This window comes from Lytechinus pictus, chromosome 18, assembly GCF_037042905.1.
Source record: "Lytechinus pictus isolate F3 Inbred chromosome 18, Lp3.0, whole genome shotgun sequence".
Classification (NCBI taxonomy): domain Eukaryota; kingdom Metazoa; phylum Echinodermata; class Echinoidea; order Temnopleuroida; family Toxopneustidae; genus Lytechinus; species Lytechinus pictus.
Window position 1 is genome coordinate 17,253,432 of NC_087262.1, and position 19,069 is coordinate 17,272,500.

The 19,069-nt window shown below is 38.5% G+C and overlaps 2 protein-coding genes across 2 annotated transcripts in view; both read left to right on the forward strand.

Moving 5' to 3' along the window:
* The first annotated feature begins 4,492 nt into the window (after positions 1-4,492).
* On the forward strand, positions 4,493-15,210 carry LOC129282281 (lengsin-like). The gene is made up of 2 exons (XM_064113035.1): positions 4,493-5,309; positions 12,412-15,210. The coding sequence occupies exons 1-2, from the start codon at positions 5,103-5,105 to the stop codon at positions 13,777-13,779; spliced, it is 1,575 nt and encodes a 524-aa protein (XP_063969105.1). The 5' UTR covers positions 4,493-5,102; the 3' UTR covers positions 13,780-15,210.
* A 3,719-nt stretch (positions 15,211-18,929) lies between these two features.
* Positions 18,930-19,069, forward strand: part of LOC129281269 (long-chain-fatty-acid--CoA ligase 5-like) — a 25,294-nt gene continuing 25,154 nt past the window's right edge. The window contains exon 1 of the mRNA XM_064113262.1: positions 18,930-19,069. This exon is cut by the window's right edge and continues 174 nt beyond it. The gene's annotated coding sequence lies outside the window, so the exon portion shown is untranslated.

Genomic DNA, 19,069 nt, shown 5'->3' on the forward strand with positions numbered 1-19,069 from the left:
AGATTATATAAATTGTTTTCCACTTTTATTATCGATCTAATGCACAAACAGAATGTATAATTGAAATCAGTTGAAGAAACGAGATGTCACTGCCAATTTAAATTTTTTTTTTTCAGACAAAAATGTGGCATGAAACATTTCTATCTGCAGAATTATGATTAGCATTATTGCCATTTTTTAGATTTATGGTTATTTAAGCTGAGATATTGCTTTGCATGCTGTTGATTGAATCGGTGTATTTTAAAGGCCACTAATCTTGTCTTCGGGGGTGATGCAGCAATATATGCAATCAATTGCAATTCTGATACAAAGTTACAATCGAAATATCACTTGTAACCAGAGCAAATTGATTGTTACTGCAAGACAGAGGAGCAGTCATGTGCAAATTGCAATTAATTGCCAGACTTATGATTGATATTTTAAGCCAATATTGACTTGCAATTGATTTCAAGTTTCATGCAATGCCCCGTTATTCTTACATATGTATTATCTATTCTTAACTCATTAATTATTAAAAGATTAAATGGACACTAGAATGATTGAAATTCAATTTTGAGTCTCGGGGTTTGTTTCATTAAGCTCTTCACAAAGCTAAGCATGATTTTACAAACAACTGAGCACGTACTTAAAGGACAAGTCCAACCCAACAAAAATTGATTTAAATAAAGGAAGAAATATCTAAAAAGCATAGCACTGAAATTGTTATCCAAATCAGATATGAAATAAGAAAGTTATGACATTTAAAAGTTTTGTTTAATTTCACAAAACAGTAAAATGCATATCCTGGTCGGTATGCAAATGAGGAGACTGACGATGTCACCGACTCACTATTTCTTTTGTATTTCATTACATGAAATGTGAAATATTTCAATTTTATCATTATCATGTGAAACAAAGATTTATTCCTCCATGGACATGTGGAACTACTAACATTTTGTAGTTCAGTCAAAATCAAAAGAAATACTGAGTGAGGAACATCATCTATTCTCCCATATGCATATAACCGTTTTAGTGAAAAATAACCGAAACGTCAAAATGTCACAACTTTGTTATTTTTCATCCAATTTTGATGAAATTTTCAGCGTTACGCTTGTTCAAGTTTTCTCTATTGATCAAAATCAACTTTTTTTTCTGGGGCGGACTTGACCTTTAAGTGATCAATTCTCAACCACCCTCAGCAGCAAAGATGGAAAAAATTCAAACTTCTGAATTATAAGATTAGAATTATTCTTGTAAAAGAAAAAAGCATATGAATCACAGTTTTATTTGTCTAAATTTTAGAAAGGGTTTTTGAAAATTCAGTTTTTCAACCATCGGATAAAATCAAGGGGAATATTTTGACACAAGAAGACGTCACTATACATAAAGCTGCTTGAAAATTTATGCATGACTTTATGAACAATCAGTTTATGAAGTGCCAATAATAGAGGCCCGTAGTTATTCCTTATTTTCAACAAATTCAGGGACCGCGGAACGGTTTTGAAAATGGGGGGGGGGGGGCTGAGCCAAAAGTGAGTGGGCTGACCATGGCAAATATCACAACCAGATGGTCATTTGTGCATTTCTATACATGGTTTTGGAAAAAAAAGTGGGGGCTGAAGCCCAGCCCCCTCCCCAGTTCCGCTGCCCCTGTATATAATGCTGCATTCACATTCTCCCCGAAGGCTGCCGTACGGGGAGTCGAAACAGCCGTTTTATCGTAAACCAACCATGTCTGATACAAAAAAATGTTCAAACAGGGAAGGGGGAAAGAAAGGGGAGAAGGGGGAAATGACTAATAAATGAGCGGAAGTGCCCATTTTGATGTTGACCGGGGCGCAGATTTGATGTTTGAACTTGAGGGCGCCAAATTGATGTTCAAACTAGGGGGCGCCAACTGGATGTTCGAATTGTGGGGACGACAAATTGAAGTTCGAACTATGGGAGCGCAGAATTGATGTTCGAACTAGGGGGCGCAAATTGATAATCAAACTGGGGGCGCCGAATCGATGTTCGAATTAGGGGGCGCCGAATTGATGCTCGAGCGAACCAGGGGGCACCGAATTGATATTGAACGGGGGCACCAAATTCATGCTCGAACTAGGGGAGCGCCGAAATTTATGTTCGAAGGGGGGGGGGGGGCAAATTGATGTTGTAACTATATAGGGGGTGCCGAATTGATGTTCGAACTGGGCGCCGAATTGATGTTCGAACTAGGGGTGCGCCAATTTGATGTTTGACTGGAGGTGAAAAATTCATGTGTCAGACGGGGGAGGGCAAACTCATATTTCACATGGGGGCGCCAATTCATTTTCAACCGAGGACGCCTCATTGACCTTAAGCTTAGGGGGTACAATGCAAATTCATGTTCGACCGGGGGTGCAAAATTGTTCGTATTGCCTGGTTACAGTGAGATACATGTCCTGCCCATAAAGGTTAAATGAGGTTAGATTAAAATATCCCGTTTTTACGGCGGTAATGTACGAAAAACAATGTGCTCGCGTTTCAAGTCTGTTTAGAGAGAATCCTGTTCAGAATTACAAAGAAAAGGCTGAAAATACAATTTAGCTCACGCTACGAACTCGCAATATTTGAGTGAGTTACATATCCTTTCCATAAAACATACGTCCTTAAAATGTTAGTTTTTTCAGGTCAATATACATAGTCAGATCCAAGAAGAAGAAAAATGTGCTATAAATGTCCAGCCTAAATGTAGGAAAATCAAAAATCATCTGCTCGCGCTTTGCGCTCGCATCACTTGTTAAGTTAGATACATATTTTGTTTATGGTTACAAAAGGGGTTAATAAATTTCGGGAATCAAAAATGTTTAGCTCGCGCTTCGCGATCGCTATTTATGGTTACAAGAAGTGCTAAAAAATTGCAGTTAAAAAGTCGGGAAATCCAAAATTTTCAGCTCGCGCTTCTCGCTCACATAAGTTTTTTCGTTACATACCTATCCTCTTAATGATTACGAAAAGTACATTTCCAGTTTTTTACTCGGAAAATATAAATGTTAAGCTCGTGCTCGCATGGGTTGTTGAGTTAAATACCTATTCTACTATTCTGTACATGGGTTAAAAAAGTGCAAGAAATTCCACTTAAAAGTCGAAAAATCAATTTTTCAGCTTTTCCAGTTTTCTAGTCGAAAAATGAAAAGTTTCAGGTCGCGCTTCGCGCTCGCATCAATTGTTTAGTGAGATACCTATCCTCTTAATTATTACGAAAAGTACATTTCCAGTTTTCTAGTCAGTCGGAAGGGGGGGGGGGAAGCTCGCGCTTCGCCCTCGCGTCAATATTGTTTTGTTGGATACCTATTATATTCTTTTTTACAAAGAGTGCTTCGCGCTCGCATTATATGATTGGTGACACATGTATCATTTTCATGAGTCACTGGAAACCGTCATTAAAAAGTCGCTTTTCAGATCAGTATATTAAAATTTTCAGTTCGCGCTCGCAATTTCCTCTTCATGGGTCACTACAAACTGTCATTGCATTATTTCCAAGAGGTTGTTAATAACATCATTGAAGAATATTCTAACACGACTAGTAGAGAAATCAAAGCTCCCGCTCACACAATTCTATAGTAGGGCCCTACTCTGATGAGAAGTAACACGAAATTGAAACCCCCAAATGCTTAAAACAGAAAACAGAAAATCGGTCACGCTTCGCGCTCGCATTTATTCTTCTTTAAAAAGTTATATTACATATATTCATGGATTTACTATTACATTACTATACCTTCTATACTTGTATATTTTTCTCCAGTCTAGTCTCCCTTGCTCATCTTTTCTTCTCTGGAACTCATCTTATTCTTCATGTCCTTATTCCTATCTTTCTCTCCCTCGTTTTTTACCTGTATCTATTTACTTGACCTTTAAAGCATCTAAAAACAATTTTTTGATGCATTTAACTCAGCTTCAAAGAAGAGGGGTGCACAAAATCATTAAAATATGTTATTATTTTGTTAAACTAAATAACCTCTTTTTTCTTTTTTTTATTGTTGCGCCCCTCAAATTGCCACCCATTGCCCTTTTGCATAAAAGTTGTCATCATTTTAACTTTGCTATCCAATGGTAACTACCATGGTAACGATGTTCAACAGCCAATCAGAATCAAAGATACAATTGAAGATTCCACTGGCAGGCAGACTTACTGTAATAGTAACTTTTATGCAACGGTCCCCAGGCATCAGCGTACCTAAGGGGGGGGGGCAGACTGCCCTCCCTGACGAGTCACAACACATGCAAGGGACGTATTTCTGCCCCCCCCCCTGATGAATCAAAACTGATCCCTGACGAGCTAAGTGGGCCCCTCCTTTGAAGTTGAAGACCCTTTTTTTGTTTTTTTTGCTTGTCAATTTTATTCTGGTGCGAAATGTCCTTTACTTGCGGTTGACCTTTTTCTTTTTTGGCGGACGAATTTGCCCCCCCCCCCTTTGGAAAATCCTAGGTACGCCACTGCCCCCAGGACACATGCCCGCCCCAAGAAATACGTTACTGGGGAACAAAGATCAGTCCCATAGGGCTCGCTATGTATTAATGTATAATAGCTACGCACTAAAGATTCTGCTAGGATCGAAAGCTTAGGCCCCTTTTGACTTTCAAGTTTAAGAGTAAACTGATGACCACCATTCATTGTTCTGATTTGAATAGGTTAATCGAGATCATTGTCTGTCGTTATGTTAAGACATGGTCAGAGTACCAGCAGCTCTGAGGACGAGAAACAATAAGCAACTAAACTTAAGAACATAACAAAAGAATAATCTCAGTTGGTCCAGTTTCTGCATGCTATTTGCAGCACAAAGAGAGAGAAAAAGCTGTGCAGCGATCAGTTTTCGTAGAGAGAAACAGAACTAAGTTGGGCAAATGATTTGACAAGTTTCTCTCCTAGATTGTAATTTACCCAAGACTGTAACCGAAGGTCAGTCAGGTTATAGAACATTTTTCAACCATATCTCATTCCGGCTTGGTCCGGAATTGTTGCACGGCTTTCAGACAGAATAATTCCTCGGTCATTTCGGGCTCTGCTGAGCGCGCGAGCAGGCTCGGGGACAACAAACATCATTCGCAATCTCGCTGACCAAAGGACTGGTCACTCTCCCTGTGAAGCTCCGGCCGTTGAGATGGCTGGCTCAGGGGCGGCGTCGGCGTCGATTCGATGTTGGATGAGCTCAGGAACAAAGGGACCCGCGTCCACGGGATGGACTGTGATGACGGTGACGATCAGACAGTACTCTGGTTTTCCGAGTTTTTCCTCCAAATGGACCCCAGGGAGAACTCTCTCGCGATGGCCACTCGCATCAGCCTCTCCAGACCAAAGCCCATTACAGGTGACATTTACTTCTCCGTTAGGTTTTTAGCAGTTTAGGAGTTGTTGTACGTGTATATGGTAAAATTTTAAGGGGGAAAGTTTGATGAGGGTGAGTGGAGATCTTCTGTGGCAAAAAGCGCGACAGACCTAAAGTACTTTCGTGTTAAACTATTACCAAAATATTGTCGGCGGGGAAAATGCTGACCCCAAAAACTTGAGGGAAATGAACGGTATCTAAAGTGACTAAGTGAGGAATGTTATGGTCACGGGGGAAGAGATGAGTCCATGATGATTATGATGATGATGGCGATTGTGGTGGCGACGCTGACGATGGTGATGGCGATCACGATGATGACGATGATTTTGAATGTGATGATGACGACGACGATGTTGATGGTGAGAATGATCATGGTGATGATGACGATGACGATGGTGATATGATGCCATGTTTGACCAAAAAAATATGACAAAGGAAAAATTACAATAACTTTGAACAAGTAGAGCCCCATATAACTTAGGCCCTAATAAACTATCGAGTACGTCATAAATTGTGAAATCGCATGAATCCTTAAAGTCGACCTACTACTAGTACTACTAAAAATGATTACGATAGAAGTGAGTTGGAATTTTGATTATGCATGCAGCGCTTAGAAATATTGTATTAAGTGCTATATCACTCTAAAAACAGAGAGTAAAAATTTACCCAATATAGGGTAGAAAGGGAACATGCATGTTTGTTGGGTATTTTTTTAAATCCAATATTGGGCAAAATGTATGTTTGAAGGGTAGATTTAAACGCAACATTGCGTAAATTAAATTTACAACATATTTGGTACATTTTACCCAACAAGCATGCATGTTCCCTTTTTACTCACTATTGGGTAAACTTTTATTAGAGTGATTACTAGTTTATAAGATTACATATTGTCCACATTCATCTGTATACTTCATACGACCATGTACCTATTGCGAGCTTGCGACCTCAGGATTGCTTGGGGTTGGGTCAAGGAATAGCTCTTATAAATCTGACCAATCAATACGGGGTGTGATGTGCAGATACATATATACTTTTATTGACCCACCCCCGCCCCGCCCCTTTTCACCATGATGGTGGTGATTGTATTGTAATTTTATTTTATTGTGATCATGCATGGTGACAATAGCTATAGGCCTATATAATTGTTATGATCAGATGAACACTTTTCATTGCTGAAGCATATATATTATTATATTTAAGAAGTTTGGTGATGAGTGAGTTTGATTTCTTCAGTATCATACAGATTATACAGAAAATATCGGTAAATCACGAAAAACGTAAATTTTAGAGAAAAAAAAAACACCTCTAGAGTTGTTTCTTTTTGTCTTGTTTTCATCGGTAAGGAAAGAAACAAAATAAAGTGAAAATTTGGACCAACAGCTGCACACTGTATACAAACCTTTCTCTCGCCAAATGTATTTTTTTATATAAATCTCTCCGCGTCATATCCCTATGTACATCCATCGTCGCTACTAAAGGGTCGCCAAGCCATGAAAAATGGGTATTTCTTTGGTGGTCAAGCTCGCATGCCTGTGAAGAAACGTGGCCGCACGCGTGAGCCATGTGTGAGCTGATTAGAATAGCGTCTGGACAGCTGTGTTGTGATTGGTCAGTCTAGACTGGTCAACCGGTCAATCGGTCACCAGACAAACATCCCCAGACTCCCAGGTCAGTCGCAGACATAATATGTACCAGAATGACCCTGGAACTATCGCTTCGCCAATCTGCGAAATCGAAACACGACTGAAGCTAAAATAAAGGTTTTATTTCTCTCCCACTCCCCCCCCCCCCCGGGCTCCCCCCCCCCCCCTCTCTCTCTCTTTAAAGGTCAAGTCCACCTCAGGAAAATGCTGACTTGAATAGATAAAGAAAAATCAAACTAGCGTCGTGCTGAAATTTCATCAAAATCGGATGTAAAATAAAGTTATGACATTTTAAAGTTTCGCTTATTTTTCACAAAACAGTGATATGCACAACTAGGTGAGTCAGTTGATGATGTCCATCACTCACTATTTCTTTTGTTTTTTTATTGTTTGAATTATACAATATTTCATTGTTTATAGATTTGACAATAAGGACCAACTTGACTGAACCATATAGTATTAAACAAGGCGAATTCCACATGTTCAGGGAGGAATTAATCGTTGTATCACTTGACAATGAGGAGAAAATTAGAATATTTCATATAATAAAATACAAAAGAAATAGTGAGTGGATGACGTCATAGTCTCCTCATTTGCATACCAGCCAGGATGTGCATATAACTGTTTTGTGAAACTAAGCGAAACTTTAAAATGTCATAACTTTCTTATTTCACATCTGATTTTGATGAAATTTTCAGTGTTATGCTCGTTGGATTTTTCTCTTTTTATTCAAATCAACTCTTTGCTGAGGTGGACTTGTCCTGTAGATATATATATATATATAACGAGAGAGGCGTGAATATATGTACAAATCGCTTTGATATTGTTTATAATATATGTGTGAAAGCTTTAATATAATAATAATATAGGGTATTATATTGCGCACATATCCACCTTGTTAGGTGCTCAAGGCGCCCCTATATTACCCGGCTAAGTTAGGCGTTCATAGCGCACACAGCTTTTTAAGGAATTACTTCCTACCGGTACCCATTTACGATTTACCTCACCTGGGTTGAGTGCAGCACATTGTGGATCAGTTTCTTGCCGAAGGAAATTACGCCATGGCTGGGATTCGAACCCACGACCCTCTGTTTCAAAGTCCGAAGACCCCGGCCGAAGACTAATCCACTGGGCCACAACGCTCTTTTACAACATAGTGTATACTTTGCTTCATCCTTGATTCTACCATGAAGCTATTAATAGCTTCATGATTCTACTCTACTCTTCACATATATATATATATATATCGCTATTCATATGAACAATGTGAGTATAAGGGTTCTTCGAATCGTCCATGTTACGTAACGATGTAAGAAAACACAACTGCTGCGCAACACCTATCGATCGGTCTACCTTCCTGGAAATAAACATTGCTCAGGAACACAATGTATTCTCCTGGTAAACTTAACAACCACTATCTGAGAAGTTAAATTTTTACACATGGGGTCCGTAAAACTAGCTTTTAATGATTGAATGCATCCACTGCAATGTGTAATTTATTAATCATGAAAATCCATCGTGCGATTAATCGCTAACCTTTGTTTTACGGCCCCCCTGATTTATATTATTCATTCAATAATTGATTGATGTTTCTAAGGCGACTCCAGGATATTTTGATGGGCGGAGGAGGGGGCAAGACAGAGTTATGTCCTAAATGTGACGTCATAATTTTCTTAGTTGAATTATTGGGGTATTATAGAGGTAACAACTGCAAACATTTCTCGGTTTTATCCTCATTCTTTCTACTCTCTTCTTTCTCTCCCTACTTCACCCCGTTTCTTGACTCTTTTCTTTTTCTTCTCTACTTGTGAAATCAAAGAGGCTGTCGCCCCTGCCCCTTTACCTATCCCCCGGATCTTACCTCCCTTCACGCTGATACAATTGTTGCTATGTGATATAACTCTTTCGCAATATCATCGAGGTTATTAGTAACTTGTTATTGTTGAAAATTATGGATGATATAAAAAAGAATGTGAGAATATCTGGTCAATCCCAATTTGCTTGAATCATTGTTGCCCACTGACCAGTGCATGTACATTCATTGGTCACGCAGGCGATACACGTGCGCGTGCTTGAATGGTCAGTTGGTCTCCAGCCACTTCGAGGTCAGTCTGGGTCTCGGATTACGAAGTCGCTTTAAAGGGAAAGTTCACCCTGAAAAAGGGAAGTGTATTGTAAAAATAGCACAAAAATGATGGAAATATGGACGGAGGTTTGAGAAAAATCTATCAAAGAATTAAAAAGTTTTTAGAATTTTAATTATTTGAATTGTGATGTCATATGTGAGTAGCATTCCTACATAGCGAATGGTAAAACATCAATGAAATGTCATTTTCTAAGAAAATTGAAAATGGTTTTTACTGTACCTTCAGTATATCAATAGACAAATCATTTCATACCCGATCATGAAAAGAAACAAATATTAGTCATCAGGAACCATTAAAAAAAATGAAATTCCTGCATTTATATTACATTACGGGGCACTTATGACATCACAAATTCAAAACTTAAAATTCTTATAACTTTCTTAATCTGTAAAAGATTTTCCTCAAACCTTCACCAATATTTTTTTCCTGCTATTTTCACAACAAACTTTTCTTCACGGTGAACTTCCCCTTTAAACTGTCCCAATCGTGCAGCTTTTCTAGAAGCATAGTACAGAGAAGCAGACACAGTTCAGAAATTCAGAGGCATTGTGAGGAAGATAATAGAATATTGATTTCAGAAAAATTATGTCACCCTTCTCCACCCCTTCCTCTATAGATCATATTCAACGATATGACGATGAAGAAATGAAAGTGATTGTGGCTGATTTGATTATTGGAGATAATTGATTTTTAACCCCCGCATTATTGATATTTAGTAAATTTGTATTCTTAAAGGACAAGTCCACCCCAACAAAAAGTTCATTTGAATAAAAAGATAAAAATCCAACAACCATAACACTGTAAATTTCATGAAAATCGGATGTAAAATAAGAAAGTCATGACATTTGAAAGTTTTGCTTAATTTCACAAAGCAGTAATATGCACATCCTGGTCTGTATGCAAATGAGGAGACTGATGACATCATCCACTCACTATTTCTTTTGTATTTTATTATATGAAATATGATATAATCTAATTTTCTCCTCTTTGTCAAGTGAAACAACGAGTAATTCCTACATGAACATGTGGAATTAGCATTGCTTAATACTATATGTTTCAGTCAAGATGGTCCTTATTGTCAAATCTGTAAAAAATGAAATATTGTTTATTTCAAACAATAGAAAACAAAAGAAATGGTGAGTGATGGACATCATCGACTGACTCACCTAGTTGTGCATATCACTGTTTTGTGAAAAATAAGCGAAACTTTAAAATTTCACAACTTTCTTATTTTACATCCGATTTTGATGAAATTTATGCTAGTTTGATTTTCCTCTATTCATTCAAATCAACACTTTTCTGGGGTGGACTTGACCTTCAATTAGGGGCCGCGGGACGGTTTTTAAAGTAGGGGAGGGGGCTGACCATGCAAAATATCACAATCAGATGGTAATTTTTACGTTTTTGTACACGGTTTCGGAAAAAAGTGCACTCTAAATTACAAGGATTTAAAATAAATCCAGATGAGCTGTCAATAGTGACCAGTCAAATATTAGATTTAGATTTAAACCTTGTAGATTCAAATATGAAGCTAACAGATTTACATTTCAATCTTTTTAGAATTAAAATTTAATCTTCAAGATTTAAAAAAAATCCAACATTTGGTTGGTCACTACTCACAGCCGATCTGAGGGGTCCACATTTTACAAGCTTTGCTTTTCAGTGGACCCCTTCATTCTTCTCATGATATATGATTATATATTGATTTAATTATATTTAATTATTTTGATTATATTGATTTAAATTTGACATGTATGTTTATTTATATTTGAATCACTTATTGAATATGTATATCATTTATTCAATGTTGAATTATGTTCATGCTTTTATTTAGATTGAATTAATTTTTCTTGTATTTATTTGTATTATGTTGAAGAAGAAAAATAAATTGAATTGAAAAAAATTGATCTGGATTAGCTCCCGTTTCTGCGGCCTCTGTTTATCGGAAATGTTATTGCAAACATTGTTATTAGTAATTAGTTTATTGTTTTAGTATGTTGTATTGCGAATAACATTCTTCCTGGCAGGAAACATCGGTCTGTCTTTACTTAATCTCTCACCCCTACCCAATTTTCACACCAATCAGCAATCAAAAATCTCATGTGAATATTTCTGCCGTCCACTGACAAAAGAATCAACTCTCTTTAAATTGATTTTTTTTGCTTTGGAATCATGGGCGGAAATCAGGGGGGACGCGTCCCCCTACCCAAATAGTAGGGGGACATAATATCAAATGCCCCCTACCATTTTTGGTATTTTTTATGATGGAAAGAAGAAATACATCATTCAACTCGAAATAAAACATATTTTGGACGAGATGATCTTACTTTTTGGGTGATAATTTTTTTTTCTTTCTTTCTTTCCTTTTTTTTTTGCTTGTCAAATTTCTTTTGGTGGAAATTACCTTACATTTGGGGTGATAACGTTTTTTCTTTTTTTTTTCGCCACTCAATTTATTACCACTTAATTTGCCTAATGACAGTTATTCCACAGAACTGCTTCTTTTTGTCAGCTGACGGCAGCATTTTTTTTGGTAAGACACGAATCGGCAAATTCCATCTTCCACTAAGGTGTAGAGTACTGGTTGGGATAATCTACTTGAATTTAGATGGCCCATGTCAGTGGTGTAATGAGCCAACAATTTTGAGGGGCTAGATATGGTGTATCTGGCAAAATTCATTAAAAAAGTTTCGAGTGGAGCGACCGAGCGAAAATTTCGACATTTATTACAAAAATCAAATTTTATGATGGATTTTGACAGGATATTCGGAAAATGATATCATATTTCACCCTTCTCTCTTTCCTTTTCTTTCCTATAGTTTGTCTTTTCTTGGTCGTGAAAAAATGGGGGGAGGGGGGCGCCCAAGCCCTCCCCCATCTGTACGCCACTGGCTGATGGGTATTGTTTCCATTTGTTCTCAGATCGTCTATACCGTCATAATACCGTCAAACCATCAATTGGTCTAGTGCTCACTTATTCTAACTTCCATTAATTGTCTTCAATAAGGCCCAGATTGAAATTTCAATTTCTGCTACTTTTACTAAAGATTTCGCACATTTCGTGAAAATCGGTTCACCTAATCATGACTGGATAAAGTGGATCGCACCATGTACCAGAGAGGGTACAACCTAACTGGGAATGTAGAGCTACAACACTTGAGCTCGATCTGAGCCCGTTCAGTTGCTATTTTCTTTTTTTAACTGACCATTAATTTTTCTTTCTGATTGCTTTTTGTGTTCTGTTCTGATTTTTTTTTAACAATGGGTATGTTTTTTTCTCTCGTTCTATCCTAGGTTACCGCAGCTGGTGATTTGAAGACAGCTAATGCTGACGAACTTCATCGGCTCCTCGTGGCACACAAATTTGACTATATCCGCTTTGAGCAAAGTGACATGCACGGACTGGCCAAGTGCAAACTGGTCCCGATAACCAACGTCAAGGGCAAGATGACCAAAGGCATCAACTTCTCCTTGAGTCACATGATCCGAGATCCGCACGGAACAAAGGTTCGTGGGACAGGTCTGTGGTACGAGAAGGGGATGGGAGATGGAGCCGGAGTGCCGGATCTATCGTCCTTTAGGGTGTTGCCTTGGTGTGATGGTGCTGCCAGGATCATCGTGGATCTCACTGTGGATGGCGAACCTTTGGACGCACATCCTCGGAACATCGCGCGACGGCAGGTCGAGGAGTTAGATTCCATGGGGATATCGCTCTTGGCTGCTCACGAGTTTGAGTTCGTGGTGGAGGATGAGAAGACTCGAATGCCAATCTTTGATGGACTGAACTGCGGTTACCTGATGAACATCTCCCGCGCAGAGTCCCTCGTTCAGCAGTTCACCCGACATTTGCCACGGATGGGACTGAACGTGGAGACCGTGGAGAGTGAAGCAGGGGCAGGCCAACTGGAGATCACCTACAGACCCACTTCCGGTCTCAGCATCGGAGATAATGGCTACACCTTGAAAACTTCTGTTAAAGAGATCTGCCAGAGACAAGGTTACGTCGCATCTTTCCGATCGAAGCATTCAAAGGACTGTACATCGTCTTCCCACTTTTGTCACTCTCTCTGGGACCGAAGCAACACGACATCGCTCCTCTATGATCCACACCATCCACAGATGCTGTCGAAACTTGGACAACACTGGTTGGCTGGGTTAATCCACCACGCCCCTGCCTTGACGCTTCTGATGTGCCCGACCATCAACTGCATCAACCGCCTCGGTACCACACCTTCAACACCCACCACGACGTCCTGGGGCGTGGACAACCGCTCGTGTGCCTTCCGTTTAAGCAAGCCACCTAAGGACGGTAACCCGGACTCCTTCTTCATAGAAAACCGGATGGGAGGGGCAGGAAGTAACCCCTACCTCACTATGGCAGCTACCATCGCTGCTGGTATTGATGGCATCCGGAACGAGATTCCTCTCCCCGCTCCAGTCCAGGGCGTGGCTTCCTCCACGAGTGGCGCCAATCAAAAACTCCCAAGAACTATGAAGGAATCTTTGGATGCCTTCCATGCTGATAATGTTGTACTGAAAGCAATGGGAAGGGACTTTGTCCAGTGCTTCACTGCCCTTAAGGAGGAGGAGTTACGATTGCATCATAGAGCTGAAGAAAATGGAGATCATTCTTGGCATTACGCATTTGTGGAGCATATTTAAAAGAGACTTAAATTACAATTTCTTTACTATCATATAGCAGTACTAAGTTCCCTTGTATACAACCTTGTGCTTATCTTTCAGCTGTACACAACATTAACAAGAAGAATAGCTTGAGGTGATGTTTTTTTAAGACGTGTTCTAGACAAGAAATGGAAAACACAAGAATGATTCTAATCTGTTTCTAATTCTTTGGCCGTCGACCAGTATTCTTCAAATGTCGTTCTGAGAGGGGATGTGAAAAATCTGTATTTTTGATAACACCCCGGCCTTCTCCGATTAACTATGAAAATGAACAATGATGTTTATTCCACAACTTTAAATTTTTGATCCAAATGCAAATCGAAAATCGGTTAAAAATTATATACCTCCAAATTTTCGACGGCACACTGCAGTCTTCTTCAAGGACATTATGACCCGTCTGATCACCGCCGGAAGTGACGAAGTGGAGAAGAATGGGTAAAGTCTTTGTGGATGTTTCACTAATTTAGTTTATTTTTTATTCGATAATGTTTATTCATGTTCGATTTGGAATTATATGATTTGAACTTCATGTTGAGATATGAATTGTCAAAAAGATGTTTTGCAAACACATCGGTCCATAATTTTGTTATTGGTATATCTCTTAACAGGTTACTAATTAAACCCAACAAGAAACATTTTTTTCAAAAGTGTCACCTCTGTAATACCATGTGTGACTGTATTCATCCTGTAATTCTCGCCTGATATATCAATCAACACTGTATTCAATGTTATTGAAATACACACAAGTGACCATCGTGACATTCTCAGCATCAGAGTAAAATTTCGGTTTTATTTATCTTTTTTTTTTCTTCAAAGGAATGATTTAATATCCATGCTACGTCTATAAATCGTTCTTAATAATTCTTCAATTATCAATATTAATGGGTTTTTTCGAATGTTCATATGTATATATATATATCTATCACAATCTTGTTGATTACTTTTTGATGAAGATTTCCTGATCAACTTGGGGTTTTCATATTTTACTTCCCCAAAATTGTCTGATATTTAATGTACTTTTTAATTAAATTTGATCAATTAAAATGCAATATTCTCAATGGAAATAACGAGTATTTATAGCAAATGAATCATTTTAATAATTATTTGATAATAAACACTAATTTCGAGTGTCTCCAATGTTTGATTTTCTCCAGGAAAATAATGTAATAAACCATGTGCAAAGAATCAAAGAATTGATGCCAAATGGGGTAGATTATAGTAAAACAAAATGTATATTTTTTAAGTAAATGTGAATGCTTTTGCTTTTTGTTGTTTAGTACGTACGTTATATCTACATGCATGTATTTATGTATATATCCAGTATCATAACACTGTCTTTAAACCGATGAAGTATTTTCAATACATGCATAACTTTTATATCATTTTTTTAATAAACGGAATGAAAATACAGATTTCTTTTCCGTTTTAGTTTACATGTTATCAATCGTAAACCATATATTCTTACAATTTTGCTATTGAACATGACGATGACGATGTTGGTAATCGATATGGTAACCATGCTAAAGATGATAATGATAATTTATGGTGATGATGAAGAAGATCATTGTGGTAATGATAATAATGATGATAATGACAATGGTAATAATGATGGTGGAATAATAATGATGATCATCATAATGATGACCATGACTTTGATGGTGGTATGAATAATGATTAGGATGGCTTTGGTGAAAAAGATGATGTTGATGACGACCATGAGGATGATGATGATGATGATGGTGATGACGATGATGATGGTGGTGGTGGTGGTGATGATGATAGTAATGGTAAAGCGTACGATGATGATGATGGTGGTGATGTAGATGATGATGATGATGATGATGATGGTAATGGACAAGCTGATGATGATGATGGTGGTGGTGGTGATGATGATGATGATGATGCAGTTGCTGACGATGGTGTGGTGATGACGATGATGATGGTGATGTTAAAGCGTACGATGATTATGGTGCTGATGGTGATGATGCAGGTGGTGATGATGATGTGGTGATTACGATGTCGATGATGATGATGATGGCGGTGGTGATGATGGCAATGGACAAGCTGATGATGATGGTGGTGGTGGTGGTGGTGGTGGTGATGGTGATGATGATGATGATGATGATGATGATGGTAATGAAAGGCGGTGCATGGTAATTATGCTGTTAATAAACAATGCAATTTTTTCCTAAAAGAAAATAATAAAGTGACTGTTTGTGTGAGGGACACATCATCTGACACATCAGTCCATACGCACTTCAATCAGAAATGTTCCATGGAAAGAAGAAATTTGTGGAATTTATTTTCCATGATATATATGGGGAGCTGTTCGCAGATGACGTAACAAATCAAAATATATTAAAAAACCCTAACTTTCTTATCAATTGATGGATTTTCATCAAACTTTTACCAATATTTTTCTATATTTTTCTGATTTCATCACAACCAATTTATTGTCATTTAATTCCCCTTCATGTAATATCATAGATCAATGGTCCGAGTTGAAATTTTGCTCTAACCTAACTCCCAGTCTCGTTGTTAGTCGAAGATGGCGCTGTTTCTTAATCCCTTCCTGTACATTTCGATTACGATGTTTGAAAATATCCTCTATTTATCACATTCCTCTACTAAAAGGGATGCTTCAGGCTTAAGATATTTATATTTCAATAAATAGAGTAAAATTCACAGAGCAAAATGCTGAAAGTTTGATCAAAATCGGATAACGAAATTATTGATATTTTGTTTTAAGATTTGCATTATTCCGGTGAAACAGTTCTCGGCATGTCTTCATAAATATTTATGAGATGGGCTGATGATGACAAATCCCCCCTTGTTCTTTTGTATTTTATTATACAAAAAAAGGTTTATTCAAAAAATTTTCTACCAAGAACTTAAACAATTGAATTGACAACTGTTTAAAGCGCATTTGTTATTTTATTGCTGCAACTGCAACTTATTTCATCACAATGGAGACACTTCATTTACACTCATGTATTAAAAAATAAAAAAAGAATTATGATTTCATACAGGTGCCCCCCCCCCCCCTGGATCCACCAGTGATTTCATGTGTAATAACATAAGAAAAAGGAATGTGGGGATATGTCAGCCCACCTAATGAATATTCATCATGACGACGTGCAAAAAACTGTTTTCACAAAATATTTCTAAAATATAAAATCAATAATTTCGTTATTTGTTATCCGATTTTATGAAATTATCAGCATTTTGCTTTGTGAATTTTACTCTATTTATTTTAGATATACATATATTCAGCCTGGAGTATCCCTTTAATAAGAAAACCAATATTCACATTCCTTCCCCCTTTAAATTGAGATTGTCTATATTGGTTTGTATCCACTTGGTCTACAAGCAGATGGTCTAAGTTTTAGATCGTCTAGCAACATCATGCCTAATCCCACTTGTTCTACTGCCGTTTGGTCCAACCACCACTAGGTCTACTGTCATTTATTTTGTCTGAAGCAGCCACCTGCCTGTAGTGACCACTAAAACAGATTCCTTTTGAAGCAGATTGTGTGTACAAGAACGTGTCTATAGCAGCCACCTGCCTAAAGTGACCACTAAACTGATTCCCATGGAGGCAGGCTGTGTGTATAACAACCTGTCTATAGCAGCTACGGGCCTGCCTATAGTGACCACTAAAACCGATCCAAAGCATGGAGGTAGGTCATGTGTATAAGAACCTGTCTAAAGCAGCCACCTGCCTATAAGTGACCACTAAAAATTGATTCCCATGGAGGCAGATTGTGTGCATAAGGGCCTGTCTATAGCAGCCACCTGCCTATGGTGACCACTAAAAATTGATTCCCATGGAGGCAGATTGTGTGCATAAGGGCCTGTCTATAGCAGCCACCTGCCTACGGTGACCACTAAAACTGATTCCCATCGAGGCAGATTGTGTGCATAAGGGCCTGTCTATAGCAGCCACCTGCCTACGGTGACCACTAAAACTGATTCCCATCGAGGCAGATTGTGTGCATAAGGGCCTGTCTATAGCAGCCACCTGCCTATGGTGACCACTAAAAATTGATTCACATGGAGGCAGATTGTGTGCATAAGGGCCTGTCTATATAGCAGCCACCTGCCTGTAAGTGACCACCAAAAATTGATTCCCATCGAGGCAGAATGGGTGTATAAGAACCTGTCTATAGCAGCCACCTGCCTACGGTGACCACTAAAACTGATTCCCATCGAGGCAGATTGTGTGCATAAGGGCCTGTCTATAGCAGCCACCTGCCTACGGTGACCACTAAAACTGATTCCCATCGAGGCAGATTGTGTGCATAAGGGCCTGTCTATAGCAGCCACCTGCCTACGGTGACCACTAAAACTGATTCCCATCGAGGCAGATTGTGTGCATAAGGGCCTGTCTATAGCAGCCACCTGCCTATGGTGACCACTAAAAATTGATTCACATGGAGGCAGATTGTGTGCATAAGGGCCTGTCTATATAGCAGCCACCTGCCTATGGTGACCACTAAAACCGATTCACATGGAGGTAGGTCATGTGTATAAGAACCTGTCTATAGCAGCTTCTTGTTTATAAAGGCAACATTCTGTGCTTCCCTTGTGCGTGGCACTGGAAAGCAGGGGTGCTTCCTTGGGGTGCTGTGTGTATTATTTTCCATAGGCAGCACCCCCATTCTGGACGGATGACGAAGTGGAGAAATGTAAACAAAATTATTAATATTTTTTAAACAGGGACGAAAATGACTATCATATTTTTTTCCGGTGAAACTTTTTTTCTTCTATTTTTGCTTATCCAATTTCTCGGGACAAAAGTGGCCTTAATTGGAGTGAAACTTTTTTTTGTTTTGTTTTGCTTGTCAAATTGACATCAGTGTGGTCACTATAGACAGGTTTCACTGTACTCTGTATATATATATGTATATTCAGAAAATACCGTTTATGAGGTTTACCTTTGAAGACGAACAAAGGGGCGAACGCAGCGGGGGCCGGGTCCAGGCGGGAAAAAAAATCAGTGTCCGTGTAGATATACTGCGACTATTATGTGCCATACAATATCAAGGTCAACAATGCTGGGCCGAGATACGGGAAAACAAATACAGAAAAAAACATATTTCAAATATTTGAACAAAAGGCATAACTCGATCACATTCGGATCAAGGGTGGGATGGTATTCAATGAATCGGGCGCATTTAGTATTCAAATCCATCGAAGCATGGTTGCTTATTCCTGAACTCTGTGAAGCCCATCCCCCGTTTAGTATTTTGTGTATAAGTCGAGGAAA

What these genes read in the sequence shown, in the direction of transcription:
- LOC129282281 (XM_064113035.1), top strand. Translation starts at nt 5,103, where the DNA reads ATGGCTGGCTCAGGGGCGGCGTCGGCGTCGATTCGATGTTGGATGAGC. An exon ending in CAGACCAAAGCCCATTACAG is followed by an intron (nt 5,310 to 12,411) that starts GTGACATTTACT and finishes GTTCTATCCTAG; the next exon opens with GTTACCGCAGCTGGTGATTT.